The sequence below is a fragment of the Sinocyclocheilus rhinocerous genome, unplaced genomic scaffold (assembly GCF_001515625.1).
Source record: "Sinocyclocheilus rhinocerous isolate Xijiao unplaced genomic scaffold, SAMN03320098_v1.1 scaffold269, whole genome shotgun sequence".
Taxonomy (NCBI): Eukaryota; Metazoa; Chordata; class Actinopteri; order Cypriniformes; family Cyprinidae; genus Sinocyclocheilus; species Sinocyclocheilus rhinocerous.
The window spans coordinates 567735-586557 of NW_015652298.1; the positions used below are offsets into that span (position 1 = coordinate 567735).

General features: G+C 37.4%; 2 protein-coding genes across 5 annotated transcripts in view; both read left to right on the forward strand.

The window, feature by feature from the left end:
* Positions 1 to 12669, forward strand: part of LOC107714502 (arf-GAP with coiled-coil, ANK repeat and PH domain-containing protein 3-like) — a 101343-nt gene extending 88674 nt beyond the window's left edge. The window contains exons 15-25 of one of the 3 annotated variants that reach the window (XM_016520358.1): positions 1255 to 1463; positions 3382 to 3451; positions 4224 to 4318; positions 4474 to 4688; positions 5616 to 5711; positions 5932 to 6033; positions 6117 to 6337; positions 7527 to 7636; positions 9198 to 9308; positions 9400 to 9461; positions 12232 to 12669. In XM_016520358.1, the coding sequence (XP_016375844.1) occupies positions 1255 to 1463; positions 3382 to 3451; positions 4224 to 4318; positions 4474 to 4688; positions 5616 to 5711; positions 5932 to 6033; positions 6117 to 6337; positions 7527 to 7636; positions 9198 to 9308; positions 9400 to 9461; positions 12232 to 12317 (1377 nt within the window). In that variant the 3' untranslated portion in view covers positions 12318 to 12669. Of the gene's footprint in view, positions 1 to 1254; positions 1464 to 3381; positions 3452 to 4223; positions 4319 to 4473; positions 4689 to 5615; positions 5712 to 5931; positions 6034 to 6116; positions 6338 to 7526; positions 7637 to 9197; positions 9309 to 9399; positions 11136 to 12231 lie in introns of those variants that run through there. The other 2 variants (XM_016520359.1, XM_016520360.1) reach the window with 2 other exon arrangements.
* A 1064-nt stretch (positions 12670 to 13733) lies between these two features.
* LOC107714487 (ubiquitin-conjugating enzyme E2 J2-like) lies at positions 13734 to 18429 on the forward strand. 2 transcript variants are annotated; one of them, XM_016520331.1, is made up of 7 exons: positions 13734 to 14004; positions 14248 to 14378; positions 14755 to 14795; positions 14912 to 15014; positions 15103 to 15241; positions 17981 to 18061; positions 18138 to 18429. In XM_016520331.1, exons 2-7 carry the CDS (start codon positions 14248 to 14250, stop codon positions 18324 to 18326), a joined length of 684 nt encoding a protein of 227 aa, XP_016375817.1. In that variant the 5' UTR covers positions 13734 to 14004; the 3' UTR covers positions 18327 to 18429. The 2 variants fall into 2 exon arrangements, with proteins under 2 accessions (XP_016375817.1, XP_016375816.1); XM_016520330.1 differs by lacking the exon at positions 13734 to 14004 and having other exon boundaries at positions 14171 to 14378.
* The last annotated feature ends 394 nt before the right edge of the window (positions 18430 to 18823 follow it).

Sequence of the window (18823 nt, forward strand, 5' to 3'; positions counted from 1 at the left end):
ACGCGCCTTTGAGAAATGCAGGAGCAAAGGAAACAAAGTTTCCTTACTTTAGCAAAGGAAAACCAGTCTCCTTTTGGCTTATATCGAAATCCTCTGACATTTTTCTTTACAAATCCTCGTTTTGTGCTTCTAATTCGTGACTTGCGTTTTGTTTTGTTCTCTCACTGCGTTCGTCACTAATCACGCAACACCGACGTCCTACGTCATCCGCCGACAGTCAGCGGAAGAGAGAAAAAAGTGTTTATTACATTTGAAATACGGATATTTATCTTACAAAAATGCATGGATTCGCTACAGTAGGCCTTTATTCAGCCCCCCCGGAGTCGTGTGAGGGACGTTTTATTACGGATGCGCGCACTTTATTTCACGTCTCCTGAACTGTTGACAACCAACACCCACTTACCCCCATTGAAAGGCTTGGAGGGGCCAGGACAATTTTTAATATAACTCCGATTGGATTCGTCTGAAAGAAGAAAGTCACATACACCTAGGATGCTTTGGGGGTGAGTAAAACACAGGCTAATTCTCATTTTTGGGTGAACTAACCCTTTAAGTGATTTCTTGATTCAACAGGTCTGGCAGTAATCAGGCCTGGGTGTGGCTAGTGAAATTTAACTCAGCTTTCTAAAATAATGTGGTTAATCACAGTTCTTTCATGATTTAACAGGAACAGCCAATTAATTTCTCACATAGGGCCAGGTAGGTTTGGACAGCTGTTTTCCCTTAATAAATGAAATCATCATTTAAAAACTGCATTTTGTATTTACTTGCATTATCTTTGTGTATGATTAAAATTTGTTTGATGATCTGAATCTTTTAAGTCCAATTAATTTCTCACATAGGGCCAGGTAGGTTTGGACAGCTGTTTTCCCTTAATAAATGAAATCATCATTTAAAAACTGCATTTTGTATTTACTTGAATTATCTTTGTGTAATATTAAAAATTGTTTGATGATCTGAATCTTTTAAGTGTGACAAATATGCAAAAAAAAATAAAAAATCAGGAAGGGGGCAAAAACCTACACACACACATATAAATATATATATATATATATAACACTTGATAAATTGTGATCGTAAAAGAGGTGCATTCATGTCATTTTATGTATGAATGGCATTTTTTATGTGTTTTTAAATTAACTAATAGATCTGGGCACGAAAATGGGTGTCATACCATTGGGCCAATTACATAAATTGCATTTGACATAGTTTGAATGTTGAGAAAGTTAAGAGCACAAACTCTTGATTCTACAGCGTTTGGACAGGACAGCGTCTCCCTCCACGAGCAGTATCGACTCTGCCAGCGAGCCGCGGGAGCGTATTGTTAAGGGAGAGAGTATCCTACAGCGGGTCCAGTCTCTGCCAGGAAACGAGATCTGCTGCGACTGTGGCCAGGCCGACCCTCGCTGGGCCAGCATCAACCTCGGCATTCTGCTCTGCATCGAGTGCTCTGGCATTCACAGGTGAGAGTCTGCTGTTTGTTCTAGTTAGGATTTAAGTTATCCACCATGAGCCTACTGCATTTTAAATGATGGGAGGCATTTCCAGTTTAGGAAAATTCCACTCAAATCGACTGAAACAAATCATTTCAAATCATAAGTTTGCACTGTAAATAATACTGATCCATCAGTTTGACTGAATGAGCTGTAAATTTGCCTTTGTTATATTTTTAGACACCAGGTGAATATGTAACGCTTGGTATTTTAATGCAGCGAGAATATCCATGGAAAAGCTCTTTTCAGTCCGCTGCATTATTTTCCTCCTCATTATTTGTGTTCCGCTGTAACAATATGAAAAATGACAACATATGCTGCGGTTGTGGTCTGCTCTCCCAATTTAATTTACAATATATCCCATGAATACGCTAAGAATCTTTCTTTATCCCCAAATCATCACGTCTCTTTCCAGTTTTGTTTTCACACGGATGTTTTAAAATGTAGTTGTCTCCCCTTTTTTTACTTAATATAGTAAATACAATATTTATTACTGTCAAAATGACAACAAATGTATCACTCAATGTTCCAGTTAATGAACATTGAGGCAACATGTTACGTAAGATAGTGATAATTACCGTGTCTGTAATATTGCTGTGGAAATAATCAAGCTTTAGGGTCTGTTGTAATAATTTGTTAATGCTTTTACACTTTTTAATTTCGTTTTAATGTTCAATGGTTGAAGGGTGAGTGGAATAACGTCACTTCATCGTACTTTTTGAAAATGCTTATTATTGCATTCATTGATTATATTGTTTACATGTAATGGGAAGTTACTCCCATAATTGGGGCAAAGCATCATAGGTCATAGGAAAAAGTTTGATACTACAAAGCAGTACAAAACAAGCCATTGTTCGTCTCTTTCCAGTTTTGTTTTCACACGGATGTTTTAAAATGTAGTTGTCTCCCCTTTTTTTACTTAATATAGTAAATACAATATTTATTACTGTCAAAATGACAACAAAAATGTATCACTCAATGTTCCAGTTAATGAACATTGAGGCAACATGTTACATAAGATAGTGATAATTACCGTGTCTGTAATATTGCTGTGGAAATAATCAAGCTTTAGGGTCTGTTGTAATAATTTGTTAATGCTTTTACACTTTTTAATTTCGTTTTAATGTTCAATGGTTGAAGGGTGAGTGGAATAACGTCACTTCATCGTACTTTTTGAAAATGCTTATTATTGCATTCATTGATTATATTGTTTACATGTAATGGGAAGTTACTCCCATAATTGGGGCAAAGCATCATAGGTCATAGGAAAAAGTTTGATACTACAAAGCAGTACAAAACAAGCCATTGTTATTTGACTTGTACATGCTCCAAACGTCGTACAGCTGACATAAAGACTCTCTAAACATCTGAGAAGCCATCTGCTTCCATACTGATTTGACTGAAGATATAAACAGGCCTTAAAGCACCTGCGTCAGAACATTTATCCCAACTGCATCACTCATGACAGATTGAACCCAACAGCAGAATGGCTTTAAATGAAAGCAGGCCCTCATCCATATGACGCTCATGTAAACATCACGTCACACCCTCAGGGTGAAGCACCTTTTCTGCTCCATCAGTTCCTCTGCAGATTACTGGCGCCAGCCTGCTAATCAGATTAAATCTCTCCTGCCTCCTCAGAGATGGGCGTCTGTGACTGAACGTTAGACAGAAGCCTCACAATACACAGAGGCATTAGATTTGATGTGCTCAGCAGATGGGGATTCAGTGATTCTGACAGGTTTCTAAATGGAGTGTCCTGCCATTGCTAGACTTAGTTATTTTGCAATGAGAAAATATAACGGAAGTGTGCCTAAATCAGAACAATGCCATCTTGAACACGCTTGAAGATATGGTTCATTTTCTGATCTGTATTCTATCTCTGCAGGAGTTTGGGCGTCCACTGCTCTAAAGTTCGCTCTTTAACACTGGACACATGGGAGCCAGAGCTTATGAAGGTAAGATCCCAATGAGAACTAAATGGGTGAGTCTCACAAACCTGTCACGATTATGTTAATATCCTATTTGTCCCCAAAATAAGAAGAAATCTAAGAAAAGATTGTCCAAATTTAAGATTGTCTGCAATGTGACATTGCATTCATAAATAAGATATTAAAGGCAGGGTATGTGATTTTTCAAAAACACTTTAGAAAACTGATTCGGGCCGAATAGCAAAACAAACTTGTAGCCAATCAGCAATAAGGGGCGTGTCTACTCGTGATGTGGAGGAGAGAGCTTTCAGTGCATGGGACGGACATTAGCCGAGCTGAGCGACAGAAAGATAGAGATGGCGGATAAAAAACAAAAGAGGAAAACGTCTGCGGAACGATATACCAGAAATCACTTACTCTGCCTTTAAGCACATTTTCCCCCTGAATTCTAATTACGCTAATGTGACATTTTAACTAGCTAATAGTTTTACTGTAATAATAATTAGAATGAACTCAGGACACGTAATCGTAATGAGAATTTTGAGAGAATTCTATGAAAGCACACTTCATATACTTTATGGAAATAATAATAATATTATTATTATTAAATACAATATTATATTGTAATATTATAATAAACTGTTATCACAATTATTCATCCAAATCTAAGTACAGATCCAATTAATTTATTCAGGCATATTTGAATTGCTATTACATTGCTTTTAAAATTGGTTACGTAATAATATTTTTTTGTGTTATTGATCAAATAACGCTTTTTCAATGACTGTTTTCTTTGCAGTTAATGTGTGAGATTGGCAACACTGTAATCAACCAGATTTATGAAGGTGCGTGTGAGGAGCAGAGACTTAAGAAACCTGGTCCCAGCAGCTCAAGGTCAGTGTGCGGCCAACTCTCTGCCATTGCGTTATATCAATAGCTAGAATCTATTACTAAGATGACATTGTTTTCTTTTTGATGTCATTATATTTTCATATGGCCAATGTTTCATTGATAGAAGCTCCCGTTTGTGCTTCTGATGTTTTATTTAGGCAGGAGAAAGAAGCGTGGATCAAAGCGAAATATGTGGAGAGGAAGTTTCTGAAGAAGATGTGTGGCTCCGAGGCTCTGGTGGAGGGGAGCAGAAAATCACACCACTGGAGCGTGAAGAAGTGCAGGAGACACAACAGCTCCATCAGAGCCCCTAAAACCCGCCGGAAATACAGGCACGACGCCGGGATCATGTCGCCAGCCAATCTCTCCGCTGGTACTTGCTTGGTCATTTCTGAACGCATTTCTTTTACTGTTTAGTTAGCCCTCATTTGGGTCCGTTTAGACCTGGAAGAGAGATATATATATTTTTTTTTTTTTCAATGTAAAATTACTTTTCAAATTCATTAACACCCTCAAAATACGCATCATTTATTTTTATTATTATATTTTTTTTACTGTAACTTTTTTTGCAAGATATAACAATTTTGGACCTGGTATATATGCAGTCCATTAGGTGTCAAAAATACTTTTTGTAAAATGTATTTAGCCTTTCCCCATATCTCACAGATATTTGGGACTGAATTTTGTTGATAAACTTAAGTATGCCTATTGATGAGCCATTGCAGCATGAAAAATTGATCACTTTTGTGATCTGACAGTGAAAGTTTATGCAAGTAAAATTAATTGATTTTGTTTGAAAACTTCTCAGAGTAATATTGTTTTGATGTTGTTTTGTCATGAATATGTAAGTTTCATAAATTTAGACTGTTTTTGAATTACAATTATATTTTCGAATTAAGTTCAGTGGACTTAATACTGAAAATTCTCAGATTATTCGGTCTTAAATTTCATGCAATGATATATTTGAAATTGAAACAAATATATATTGCATCATAGCTTTTTGAAATTTCAAAGAATTTCTCAATTTTAAGTAATAAAAAAGTGAATGCTGTAATAACATGGTAATAACATAGTAACATTTAAATTAAAACATTTTTAAAAATAACATTACATTTTTTTCCTCATTCACTTATTAATGATCAGATACAATAATATTTTAGTTGAAAAATATTAAGTTATGGCTGTTTTATAAAGTAACGATTTTAACGGACACAAAATGTCAAAATACAGATTTTGAATGCATTATGAGTGTTAGACAAAGTGAGAAGTTGACATGATGATCTCTATTTGTCATCCTCAGCTGCAGCAGCCGCAAAGTTTCGGAGAGAATCCTTGTTTTGTCCCGACGAGCTTGATTCGCTCTTCTCATACTTCGACACCGGCTCAGGGCCTCGCAGTAAGTTCCTAATAAGACTTTACCTTCTAAAAACCACGAGACCAGCAAGTCCATCCCAAATATCTCCTGCAGATTTAATTTTGAGAGTGGCTACAGAAACATTGGTCTGCACAATTGCCTGTTGCAGACAAATTTTTTAATGTATTGTGTGAGGAGTCAAGGACTGAATGATTGAGAAGGTCACAGTGTGAGTAACGTGTCCCTCGCTTGGCACCCATTGGCCCCGCAGGTCTCAGCAGTGATAGCGGGCTTGGCGGCAGTACTGACGGGAGCACAGACATACTCGTTTTTGGCTCAGTGGTGGACAGCGTCACTAAGGAAGGTGAGAAGACGTCCTACTTTGGTATATCTCTCTGTTGTGTGTTTATCCCCTTCATCATCTCCCATGTCTTTGTTTTATTGCAGAGTGTGAGGACTCGGATGAGTCCAGCGGGGAGGTTGATATCGAGCAGGAAGCGTCGGATCCAGAGGACGGCAGGGAGCTTGACCCGAATGCGCTGCTTCATAAGGCGTCACGGGCCAGGAACCTACCGGTCATGGCAGAGGCGCTCGCACAAGGTGCAGATATCAACTCTGTCAGCGAGGAGGACGAAAGCAAGAGTCCATTAATACAAGCTGTCGCAGGGGTGAGACTGAATAAAACCTGGTGTAGGATTTACTGTGAAGCCATTTTCACTCATAAATTGCTCAAATTTCACAAATATTTCCAAAGAAATGGTAAGTATGAAGTAGAAAGACTAAAAATGTATTTTCTTGTAAAACGTACTCCAAGCAATTAGCCCCAAGAAGCTGTGGTTAACAGAGAATTTATAACAGCTAAGGTGCGTTGTTAGGCACGACGCGAAGCAGAGTTTTGAATTGTTTTCGGTTGGCAGTGAGCGTTCTGCGCGCTGTTTATGCGCCCTATGTGCCTAGCGTTTTCGCCGCCTGCTGCGCCTCGCGTTTTTGCAGGAGCGCTCTGAGCGCCTGAAGTTGAAAAAAAAAGCAACTCTAAGCAGAAAAAGCGCCCTACGTCATTCGTATTTTTTCCATTGTCCAATCGAATGAACGGAGAGGCGGGCTTTCTGTTGTGATGACGAAAGTTTACCGTTGCTTAGAAAGTCCGGAGACTGCTATGATGGAGGAGAAACTTTTGGTGTCTGTCGCGGGTTACCCGGAGCAGTATTTTTTAGGATTTCTGTTAATATGACAGTTTACTTAACAGCAAAAACCAAAGATTTTAGAGCGCTCGCGCTATAATCCTTGATTAGACTGACAGGACAGCTGATTCGGTGGTTGCCTAGCAACATACACTGCTCTTTTTTAAAAGTCACCAAAAAAAGGCAGTGCGGTGCGCCTCACGTTTTCAGACCTAAAAAACGCGTTCGTGTGATCGGGGCCTTAGCTGTTATAAATTCACTGTAAACCACAGCTTCACGGGGATTATTACTTTTATAAAACAGTTATTCCATATACATAACAAGGTTTCACAAAATGAAACAAAGCAAATAAAATGTAATGATATTAATGAAAACATTATTCTTCCGCCAAACAATGTAGTTCCTCAGAAACGGTTGTGGTTGCAACAAAGTGGTTGCCAAGCAACACACAAATGTAAACAAAGGTGTATGTTTGTAGAGAAATTTACAACAGCTTCGAACGTGGCTCAACCAATCAGAATCAAGGACCGGAACTATCCATTTTATAATCTTTGTTTTTAATGCCCAACTTTGAAAAATAATTTTTTTACAGTGTATACTTCATGTACAGCTAGTAGGGTAAATTAGCGGTGTTTATTTTACTAATGTTTGAGATCTCTCTCGCTCTCTCTCATAGGGCTCTCTGATAGCCTGTGAGTTCCTGCTGCAGAACGGAGCAGATGTCAATCAGAGGGACATACGAGGACGGGCACCTCTGCACCACGCCACGTGTCTGGGTCACACGGGGTAAGAAGGGGTGCTGTGTGTACATTAATGAGGAAAAAAAATTAACTTAAATGATTTTAGCAAATGGCTGCAATATAACAAAGAGTGAAAAATTTAAGGGGGTCTGAATACTTTCCGTACCCACTGTATGTATATATACCACTTCATATAGTTAATCAATTTGACACGAAGAGTGCCATTTTTTCTCCAAAAATTACCATGATTACAAATGTAATATAGATTTTTTTTACAGCAGTTCAATAAACAATAAGTTAATTAAGAGACGTTTTAGACACCATATTGCCTGTTTTGCTCTATTTCGCCAACAAAAATAATTCCAAACACAGGCACAGCACTGTTTTGCGTCTCTGAGCAACATGACAGCGTTTCGTTCCTGAATGAATCAACCGTTTGAATGATTCGGTTCAATCGCAATGACTCACTTATTAACAGTCACTTGCTGCCACCTACTGGCGGTTTTAATTTCACATTTAAAGTATATTTTTATTACTTAAATTTCAAATATCAGTATTCAACGTTTTAATGTTTAATATATCAAAACATTATTTATGCATTTGTAACTGCAGGTTAAATGCGTTTTTAATGCCCAACTTTGAAAAATAATTTTTTTACAGTGTATACTTCATGTACAGCTAGTAGGGTAAATTAGCGGTGTTTATTTTACTAATGTTTGAGATCTCTCTCGCTCTCTCTCATAGGGCTCTCTGATAGCCTGTGAGTTCCTGCTGCAGAACGGAGCAGATGTCAATCAGAGGGACATACGAGGACGGGCACCTCTGCACCACGCCACGTGTCTGGGTCACACGGGGTAAGAAATTACTCACACAAACATCACGCAAAAGTTCCGTTCCGAAACCTAGTGATCTGCCTACCTAGACAGTTCAGTTCTAAAATTCATGTTCTCATTGCCAAGGCTGTTCCGAACAGTAGGGAGTAAAACTCACTGCCACAGTGCAAGGGGTTTGTGGGAGGTTTGCTAGAATATTGATTATGAGCGTGCGATGTATATCGTCTGTGATAATATCGTAATTGTTGTTTTAACAATGTGCGATTTGACATTATCGAGTATTTTGCAAAAATACAATTCCGCAATAATAATTAAATTATTAATTATTAAATTATCTAAATGCCACTTCAGATGCAGCTCCTGTGTTTCCTCTGCATTGCAAAGATGGCATCAAATCAAATCAAATCTGTATGTGTGTGAAAATATTCAGGTGTAACCCCTTTTGTAATCGTTAGCATTTTCATAAGTAACTAATTTAATTACACATTTTACAGATTAGTTACATTTATTTTGTAATTAAATTACGTAATTCCGTTTACAATTCAAAGCACACCTACAGAGTGCGCACATACATTAACGTGTGTTACAGTGCGTTCTTTCACTGCATAATTCAGTGTATTAAAATACATTTAGAATGATCTCAATGTATATACAGTGGGTACGGAAAGTATTCAGACCCTGTGAGGCAATTTGTCCAAACCGTAGTAATACGCCGATCTACCTCAGAATAACTTATCATTTAACCCTTTGTGTACTGTGTGCGTGTGTCCACAGACAGGTGTGTTTGTTCCTGAAGCGAGGAGCCTCTCAGGTGGAGGTCGACAAGGACGGGCAGGACCCTCTTAGCATCGCTGTTCAGGCAGCCAACGCGGACATCGTCACACTGTGAGTCAAGAACTTCACTTCCTTTTGTAGATTCCCCCAGAGTGCCACTGCACATGAAAGCCAATGTTTTTGTTCTCTCTCTCTCGGTCAGATTGCGGTTAGCCCGGATGAACGAGGAGATGCGCGAAGCGGACGGGCCCTTCGGACAGCCAGGTCAATACCCCAGCAGTAGTCCCACAGAGCAGCAGTATAGAAAGTGTATTCAGGAGTTTATCTGCCTCTCGATTGACGAATGCTAGGGGGCGCTCTCGAGCACTGACAGACTGTGAGGAGAACTACCTACTAAGTTTGTAGTCCTTAACAGGAATAGCTTTAGCAAGGATCGAGTGCTATCTTTAACCTCCTCCCCACCTGACCAATTAGTTTACACGTTGTGTTCGTATGTATGTATGTGGTTAATACAAAATATTGAAATGGAATGGCTATTTACGGTATGCGGTGGCTAGAACGTTGCTGTTTTGAATTGTGTATCATTCAAACATGACGTTAAATGCGGACTAATCTAATTTGTTTCAACGAATTTGAATTCATTAGCAATTCAAAACAGCATTTCCGAGTGTTTGAGTCATTATGTGCAAAATATGACTGCACACTTTTCCTACCGACAGTATTTTTTTTTACGACTGAGTTCTTTTCTTTTTATGTCATTTTGCGTCATGTAAAAGTTGTTTGTTGTGCTTTTTATTTATGTTCCGTCCTGAGGATTAGTGCAATGATAACTGGAATACGGAAATCTGTATCCATGTACATTTTCTCGTTTAGTAAAGAAAACAAGGCCTTTATGTTTAGCTAACTAGACTTTTTTTGTCTTTTACATTTCAAAAACACATCGGACTCCCCTCATATGCTAATAAAACGGGTGTTTTGACCCCTTTAAAGTTTTAAAGAGATGTCAGCTCGAAATTATTTATAGAACTTATAGCAACCATCTGTTTTATATATTTGTACTTGTATTGCCAAGCTCCCAAATGACTGTCATGTGATCTTAAATAAGAAATGCTTGTCTAGAGCAGTCTGTCTGTAGAAGAAGTCAGCATTTGCATGCGTTTAATCGCTCGCACACCAAGGCAAAGTGCCCGTCTGCATTAGCAAGCATGGTTCCTTATTTTAACCACTTGATTCTGTCATTATGTAAAAATGCATGACCGCAGAAGACACATGCTCCGTGTTGTACATTTTTTGCCCATGTTTGGTTCGGATGATCCCAGTTCGAAGAGTAATCCATCAGAATCCTGTCTCCCTTTCTAATCCCTGATAAAAAAATATGCATCCGAATATGCCTACTTCCATAATTTATAGTATGGCTTACTTAGTATGTGAGCCGAGTAGTATGTCCAAATTCATAGTATTCCTAAAACAGTACCCAGATGACGTCCTGTAACAGTGAGATTCTGAAGTGTGCATCTGATGGATACTTTACTATCCCATGAGGCACAACTGACGTCGTAGTTCACATGGCCGATGTAGTACGTCCAAATTTCATTCATACTACACACACGCATTTTTTTTTTTTTTTTACGTGAAGCAGATTTCAAACCAAATGTAGTACCTGTTTGATTTCAGACGCAGCAGTTAGCTCTATGCTAAGCTAATAGGCTAAGCTGTTGGCTTGCTAAATAGAAGTAACCGAAAACAGAGAAAGGGAATTAATATGACAGTTTTTTTTAGCTTCAATAATAAAATATATAAATTAAAAGGTATTAATTAACCTTTTAATGATTACGACAGTAAGGGACTTCTAACAAGGCAATGAATAAAGTACCCATAACAAGTTATCTCAGCTAAAGGAATAACTTTGTGGAGTAAGGGGGATAGGATTCTATGCGACACTCGCATTTGTCCAGTCTTCAGTGTCACATTATCCTTAATTCAGAATCATAATATGTTATTTTTTTCTCTAAATTCTTTGATTTAACAGAAAGTAAAAAAAAAAAAAAAGGATTTATTTGATCAAATTAGAAAACTGATTTTTGTAACAATGTAAAAGTTTTACGGACAATTATGATACGTTTAATGCATCATTACAAATGTTAATTTCTTTTTAAAAAATACTGACCCCAAACTTTTGAATGGTTGTGTATGCATATTATATATTACACATATTACACTTATGATTATTAATAATTGTTGTTGTTGTTATTATTGTGTAAGTTAAGTTGTATATTTTAAATTCTGTTACTGGTCACTATTTCTTTTCACGTTTTCACCATATTTAAATATTTTTTCTCAATACGTTATGTGTGATCATTTTTACATAAAATATAAATATTCCATATAGTCTCATAATATAAGGACATAAACTTCAATTATTATTAAAAAAAAGTTAAAATAGTTTTAGATAAATTGCAAAACTACTGTCACTTCTCTACATCCCATGTCAACTGCCCAGCTACTGATTTTTTTTTTTTTTTTTTTTGGGGATTATTTAAAAACATTACTGTCCCCAAACTGTTGCATGGTTCTGTATGTATATTCTATATTACACGCATTGCACTTATGACTAATAATAATTAGTAAGTTAAATTGTATATTTTAAATTCTGTTACTGGACACTATTTCTTTTCAAATGTTTAAATATAAATATTCCATATAGTCTCATAATATAAGGACATAAACTTCAATTATTATAAAAAAAAAAAAAAGTTTCAATAGTTTTAGATAAATTGCAAAACTACTGTCACTTCTCTACATCCCATGTCAACTGCCCAGCTACTGATTTTTTTTTTTTTTATTATGGGGAAGTTTTGCAGAATGCTGGAATATCATTTTATATTATATTACACTACATTACATTATATTGTATTAATGCAATAATAATAAATGACTTCCTGGTGTTCCAGAGCAGGGACTCGGCTGGTGTCTATGAATAACTTGTTATTCTCAGTCCGGTACTTGAAGTCTGCTAACTTGTTTCGTTTTGCAGGCTTCACCTCATGCTCTGTCATCTTTCGGGAGTTTCCGCACATGGCTTTACACGCCTCCAAAACACGAACCAGCTGTCCCGCTTAACCAGACGCCTTCAGAGACTCAAGCAGGACATGAAGGACTGCGATGAAGATTCTACTCATCTTAAAGAATAATATATTACAATATTTAAAGACGAGCTTGGGGATACTGATGGGTTTAACAACATAGATTGATTTGTTTTTAGATTTGGTCATCTCCTATGGCTCTGTATGGGATTTAAAGCTTTTATAGTTCTTTTATGTTGTTTTTAAAGGTTGACATCCCTTGTGTGAATTGAGCGGAGTTAAGCAGCTCTGATTCCCAGGATTTGGTTTACAGAATTTGCTTCCCGTAATTAAAGAGAGATTTATTCAGAATTCTTGGTATTTGTGCTATCTGTGAATAAAAAGTCTAATTCGCATGTAACCATTCTGTAATATATCTATGATGACAGTGACATCTAGTGAGCACAAGCTACACAAGAATGGATGAAATACTTGAATAATTATGTTCCTTGTTTTTTGAAAATGCTGGAGGGATAACTTCAACAACTGGAATATACATTGGCAGTGATTTTGGTTATAGAAATATTACTTTCTGCAACAACTTTGCGATTTCAATCATCCAAATTTAAGAAAACTTTCAAAATAATGATCAAGGAAAAATTTGTAACATTTGAATTTTTGATGATCACATTGCTTCAACTTTTACAATTAGTTATCATTTTTTGAAATTAGATCGTTCAATTCAATGTTTGGACCTTTCGATGCCCTTTTTTTAAAGACCCCATTCAATGGCTTAACAAGCCATTTCATTTTCTTTAAGTTGTCATATTTCATATTGAAACCGGAAGCTGGGGCAGGACATTTTGCTTATATAGTAAATGCTGCCTTGTTTTATAATAGGTAGGTCTCTCCCTCATTTGAGATTTTGCTTAAAGGTGCAGTAGATCTTGGAAAATGCTAACTTTAGCCTGATAGCACTGAAAGCGAACATCCCACCCTCCCTGCAATCGCCGTCCAAAGCCATGCCCCCTGAACGCATATACGCTCACAGACCAGAATACCAGAGACAACATTACTACAATAGGCTACATCAGCGGTTCCCAATTCCAGCCCATCGGACCGAGCGTTTTGATTGGACGAACATTTCTTGATCCTACGACTTCCACAGAATATATAAATACAGACAAATACATTTAGACCAATTAACTTAATGATTGCTATCGGGATGTGTAGAGACTTTCAACCAGCATAACAAAAAATGTTTCTGAAGACAATCACCTATTGCACCTTTAAATATTGGTTGGTTTATCTTTAAAAAAAAAACATTTTGGCAAAAAGAAAAAATAAACTTAAGACAATCAACAAATAAGTGACATTTTATGTTAAATCTTAATCATTTTGTTTTAATATGTAAATGTGTTGCATGTTAAAGATGGCATATTTTCATATGGCAAGCCTTCTATTAATAAGAAAGTAAAATGATAGCCTATGCCACTCCTTAAATTATTAAATCAAACGTGAAAGCAGACAGAAATGATGTTACCTTCATTTTCCCTTTCTCCTAAATCACTGCATAAACACTGACTGCAGGACTCGTGCATGTGCTGTTTATGTGACATGTCCAGTATTTACTGAAAGTCACAACGCAGACTCACACGTGAAACAGCCATTCACAGATATTATTCATCTGAGACAGGACACACACTCTTCACTTCACCTTCATCTGTTCTGAATTCACTCAAGCGGTATGTCATGTATTTAATATATGTGTGTGTTTACTGTATGTGTAATACTATACATTAGTATATATGTCATTATATTATTAGTAACACAAATTATAACAGCACATCCTGTCAAATTTATTGTAATTATTACAGGTATCGTGGTTGATTATTTTTCAGACGTAAGAATCAACTTTACTATATGCTTCTAAAGAAAGCTGTTTCTCTTTCATGATGATTTTAATATTAAATCAAACTTCGTTTCAGATGAGTGTGTGTGGTAACAGGAAGACGACTATGACAGCAACACGGCGTCTGAAGCAGGATTACCTCAGGATAAGGAAAGAGCCCGTGCCTTACATCTGTGCTGAACCTCTGCCATCTAATATACTGGAATGGTACAATTGAGTCTGAATTACACGAAATGTCAGGTCACTGTTTTTAGCACTGACATATAAATTAAAGTGCCCTTATTATGGGTAATGAAAGGTTCATATTTTGGTTTTGGGAGTCCCCAACAACAGGTTGACATGCATGCAAGGTCAAAAAACACTTTCATTGTCTTATATAATATGCATTTATTTTTACCTTATTTGCTCAACTACTACCAAATATTTCGCTCAACGATTCATTTTTCCAAACCCCTCCTTTGCGTGACGCTTATCTATTTGCTCTACTGTCTAGAGCAAACAAACAAAAATACATTTATATTGTGAAAGAAACCTTTTTTCTGAATTCATATCTTGAAATGTTTGTTGATGAAATCTTCCCCAGGCATTTTGTTGTTCGTGGACCAGAGAAAACCCTTTATGAGGGTAGGCGTGAATCCTTTCACTGGAGTTTCACTTGTGTTTCTATATATATTATAGGCCTATTATTTGCACTTCTTTCTTCTTCTTTTGTTAATTATGTGTTGTGATGTCTATCTAAGGTGGCTACTATCATGGCAAATTGAAATTTCCTCAAGAATTTCCTTTCAAGCCACCCAGTATTTATATGCTAACCCCTAATGGGAGATTCATGTGCGACACACGGTAAGGTCAATAACAGTGCATAAACATAAACATTCCCTGCGGCTCACTGTAACTCATTTCAAGTATGTGCTCCTGTTTGACCTTGCAGGCTGTGTCTGTCCATTAGTGATTTCCATCCTGACACATGGAATCCGGCCTGGTCCGTCTCTACCATACTCACCGCACTGCTGAGCTTCATGGTGGAAAACATTCCCACACTGGGAAGCATAGAGACGTCTGACTTCACCGTACGTACACTGAAAACATTCTGCTGAATGCATAGGCTGGATACGTTATAGAGCCCCTTGAGCAGGGGTGTCCAAACCTGTTCCTGGAGGGCCACTGTCCTGCAGAGTTTAGCTTATGCTAATTAAACACACCTGAAGCAGCTAATCAAGGTCTCAATGGACTGAATGGAAGTGTGCTGGAGCTAAACTGAGCAGGATTGGACGCCCCTGCTAGATAAGGATAAGAAGAAACATTCCCCCGGGAAACTTTGCTTTCTTTGTTAAAATGTGTATTCTTTAGCAAAACTAACCCGTTCAATGGAGAAAATTTGCATTCTCTAGCAATTCATTTGCGCGCTCTCGCAAAACTTTTCCGTTCCCCTGAGAAAATTTATGTTGCCTCATAAAGAAAGTTGTTCTATCACAAAAGTATTCCGTTCAACTGAGAAACTTTGTGTTCTTTTGCAACACATTTGCGTTCTTTTGCCAAACTAGAAAATTTGCGTTCTCTTGCAATACCCCTGTTGAAAAAAACACCATATGCTGGTTAGGTATGTTTTGACGCTGGGATGCTGGTTTAAGCTGGTCCTTTGCTGGTTTATGCTGGTCCTTTTGCTGGTTTACCAGCATCCCAGCGTCAAAACCAGCATATGCTGTTTTTTTCAACAGGGACATATACGCTCTCTTGCAAAACTTTTCCATTCCCTGAGAAAATGTATGTTGCCTCATAAAAATGTTGCGTTCCCCCGAGAAAATTTGTTCTATCACAAAAGTATTCCGTTCAACTGAGAAACGTTGTGTTCTTTTGCAAAAAAATTGCGTTCTCTCGCAAAACTTTTCCGTTCCCCTGAGAAAATTTGTTGCCTCATAAAGAAAGTTTGTTCTATCACAAAAGTATTCCGTTCAACTGAGAAACTTTGTGTTCTTTTGCAAAACATTTGCGTTCTTTTGCCAAACTAGAAAATTTGCGTTCTCTTGCAATACATTAGTACGGAGCCCGGGAAGTCACCTGTAGGAGAAAAAAAAAAACAATCCGTGGCGACGGTTTTGCAATCCGTCCCCTCAGTTTATAAAACGTACTCACTAATTCTTAAAATGTTCCCTCGGTTTAACAAATCTTGTTTTTTAAATAACTTTTTACAGTTTTAGAAATGTGTTTGTGTACTAGTCATTCTTAACATGACTTGTTTTGGTGATTTTATTATACTAAGCTTTTTCCCCCAGAGTTAGATGCATGCTTCACTGTTAAAGTTATTATTAAATAACTTAGGCCTATTATAACATTGCATTCAGTTAGAGAGCAAAGGAATGACAACATAACCGGTACATTATTGGTTTTGTATTGCTTTTTACCTTCTTCTCTCGAAACTCTATCGTTTTTTTTTTATTTTTTAGAAAATTTTCTATTCTTCTTTTTATTAGGCTATTATTATTTATTTTAGGCTATAAAACACAGGCGGCGGTGTTTTATCCTATTGGTGATTAATATAAAATAAACGCTAAAAAGAAGACTATTTTGTGAGTGCGGATCATGGTCTTATAGGCTACTATGAAAAATAATGTTTAATAAACACAATACTATGTATCCCGCACCGTGGTTGAATCTGCCGGTGGGGGCGGGGCCACAAATCCATGAGTTTACAAACCCGAGGGAACGGATTGCGAAAGCGTGCGCACGGATTATGAATTTGTGGGTACGGATTCAAAATCCGAAGGTACGGTTTACAAAATCTGAGCGCACGGATTGGAAATTCGTGGGTACGGTTTATTAATCCGTGGGCACGATTTGTTAAACCGAGGGAACAGTTTAAGAATTAGTGAGTACGGTTTATAAACTGAGGGGACGGATTGCAAAACCGTCGCCACGGATTGTTTTTTTTTTCTCCTACAGGTGACTTCCTGGGCTCCGTACATTTGCGCTCTCTCGCAAAACTTTTCCATTCCCTGAGAAAATGTATGTTGCCTCATAAAGAAACTTTGTTCTATCACAAAAGTATTCCGTTCAATTGAGAAACTTTGTGTTCTTTTGCAAAACATTTGCATTCTTTTGCCAAACTATTCCGTTCAACGGAGAAAATTTACGTTCTCTAACAATACATTTGCGCTCTCTCGCAAAACTTTTCCATTCCCCTGAGAAAATTATGTTGCCTCATAAAAAATGTTGCCTTCCCCCGAGAAAATTTGTTCTATCACAAAAGTATTCCCTTCAACTGAGAAACGTTGTGTTCTTTTGCAAAACATTTGCGTTCTTTTGCCAAACTATTCCGTTCCCTGTGAAACTTTGTATTTTTCAGAGAAACTGGCTTTCCATAGAAAAACAATCGTTCTCTCGCAAAACTATTCCATTCCCCAAGAAACTTTATATTCTCTCGCAAAAGTTTTACATTCCCCCTTTCGCTAAACATTAGCGTTCCCTCGCATTCGCTCACAAAAGCACTGAAATATAGCGTTTCCTTATGGGCTTACATTTCTGCCACATTTCTGCGCGCGAAAGATCATATTTTGAGCGCACAAAAGTGCATTTTGCACGCGCGCGATCTGAGTTTTGTGGAGAAAATGTTAGTTCGCGCGCAGAATTGTGGCAGAAATGTAAGCCCATATTTCCTCCCCTCATTATTTCCATCACAAAACGTTTTGCAGACAAAAACATTTCACTGTGGAAGGCAAAAGCACCATCATCATATCATTTTATTCCATAAGATTCCACATATTCATTAGTTATTATTCATATTTGTATTATTTTTTATTTGTGTCTGTCAGAAAAGACAGCTGTCTGCGCAGAGCTTGGCCTACAACCTGAAGGACAGAGTTTTCTGTGAGCTGTTTCCTGAGGTTGTGGAGGTAAATCTGACTCAAGAAATCTAAACAAAACGTGTCTTCATTTAGTTATACATACTAATGTTTTTCTCCTTTACAGGAGATCAAGGTGAAGCAAAGGACTCAGAAAGACTTCGGTGTTCCTCCTCATACCGCTCATGCGGCCCCTGCACGTCATCAGCCAAAGCCAAACCTCAGAGGAGCACTTGCAAACCTGTGTGTTATAGCTGGTCTGGTTGTCTGTGTCTACACAGTCAAGTTTGTGCTACATCATATAGGCCAGGACTGAAAACAGACTGACGTGACCTGAAAGCTCTTTCTGAGGCATCACTCTTCCTTTTAACCAAAGCGAACTTCTGTTCAGAACACTAAAAAAAACTTGACACAACCTTGTGGTATTGCAATGATAAAGCATGGTTTTCTGAAGTTCGTGACATTATGCTGGGTGAAAGCTACTTTGAAATGAAACCGGCAGTGTCTTCTCTACTGTGACACTTTTGTAATGTGGCCATGACAGACCAGTTAAACTGAACTGAAGAATTAACTGTCAACAGTGTTTCTGTTAAGCCCCTTATTATGCGTGTTACAGTTCGCTCTCATCCTGTTTATTTTTCTTTTTCAGATCCTTGCACTTTCTTAACAGTCATGACATCCCAAATTCTGCTTTCAAAATCATTTCCCAACACTTTTCCCAAAGTGTGTAGTTTTCCCCCCATAACTTAAATTAGTTATTTAATATGTAACTGTTGGAAAAGTAGTTAACCGTATGATTACAGGATTATTGTT

Bases quoted from the DNA above. Each gene is read 5' to 3' on its own strand.
- LOC107714487 (XM_016520330.1), top strand. From the start codon at position 14,212: ATGATGATTTTAATATTAAATCAAACTTCGTTTCAGATGAGTGTGTGT. The intron at 15,015-15,102 runs GTAAGGTCAATA...TTGACCTTGCAG, and splicing joins AGATTCATGTGCGACACACG to GCTGTGTCTGTCCATTAGTG. The intron at 15,242-17,980 runs GTACGTACACTG...TGTGTCTGTCAG, and splicing joins TAGAGACGTCTGACTTCACC to AAAAGACAGCTGTCTGCGCA.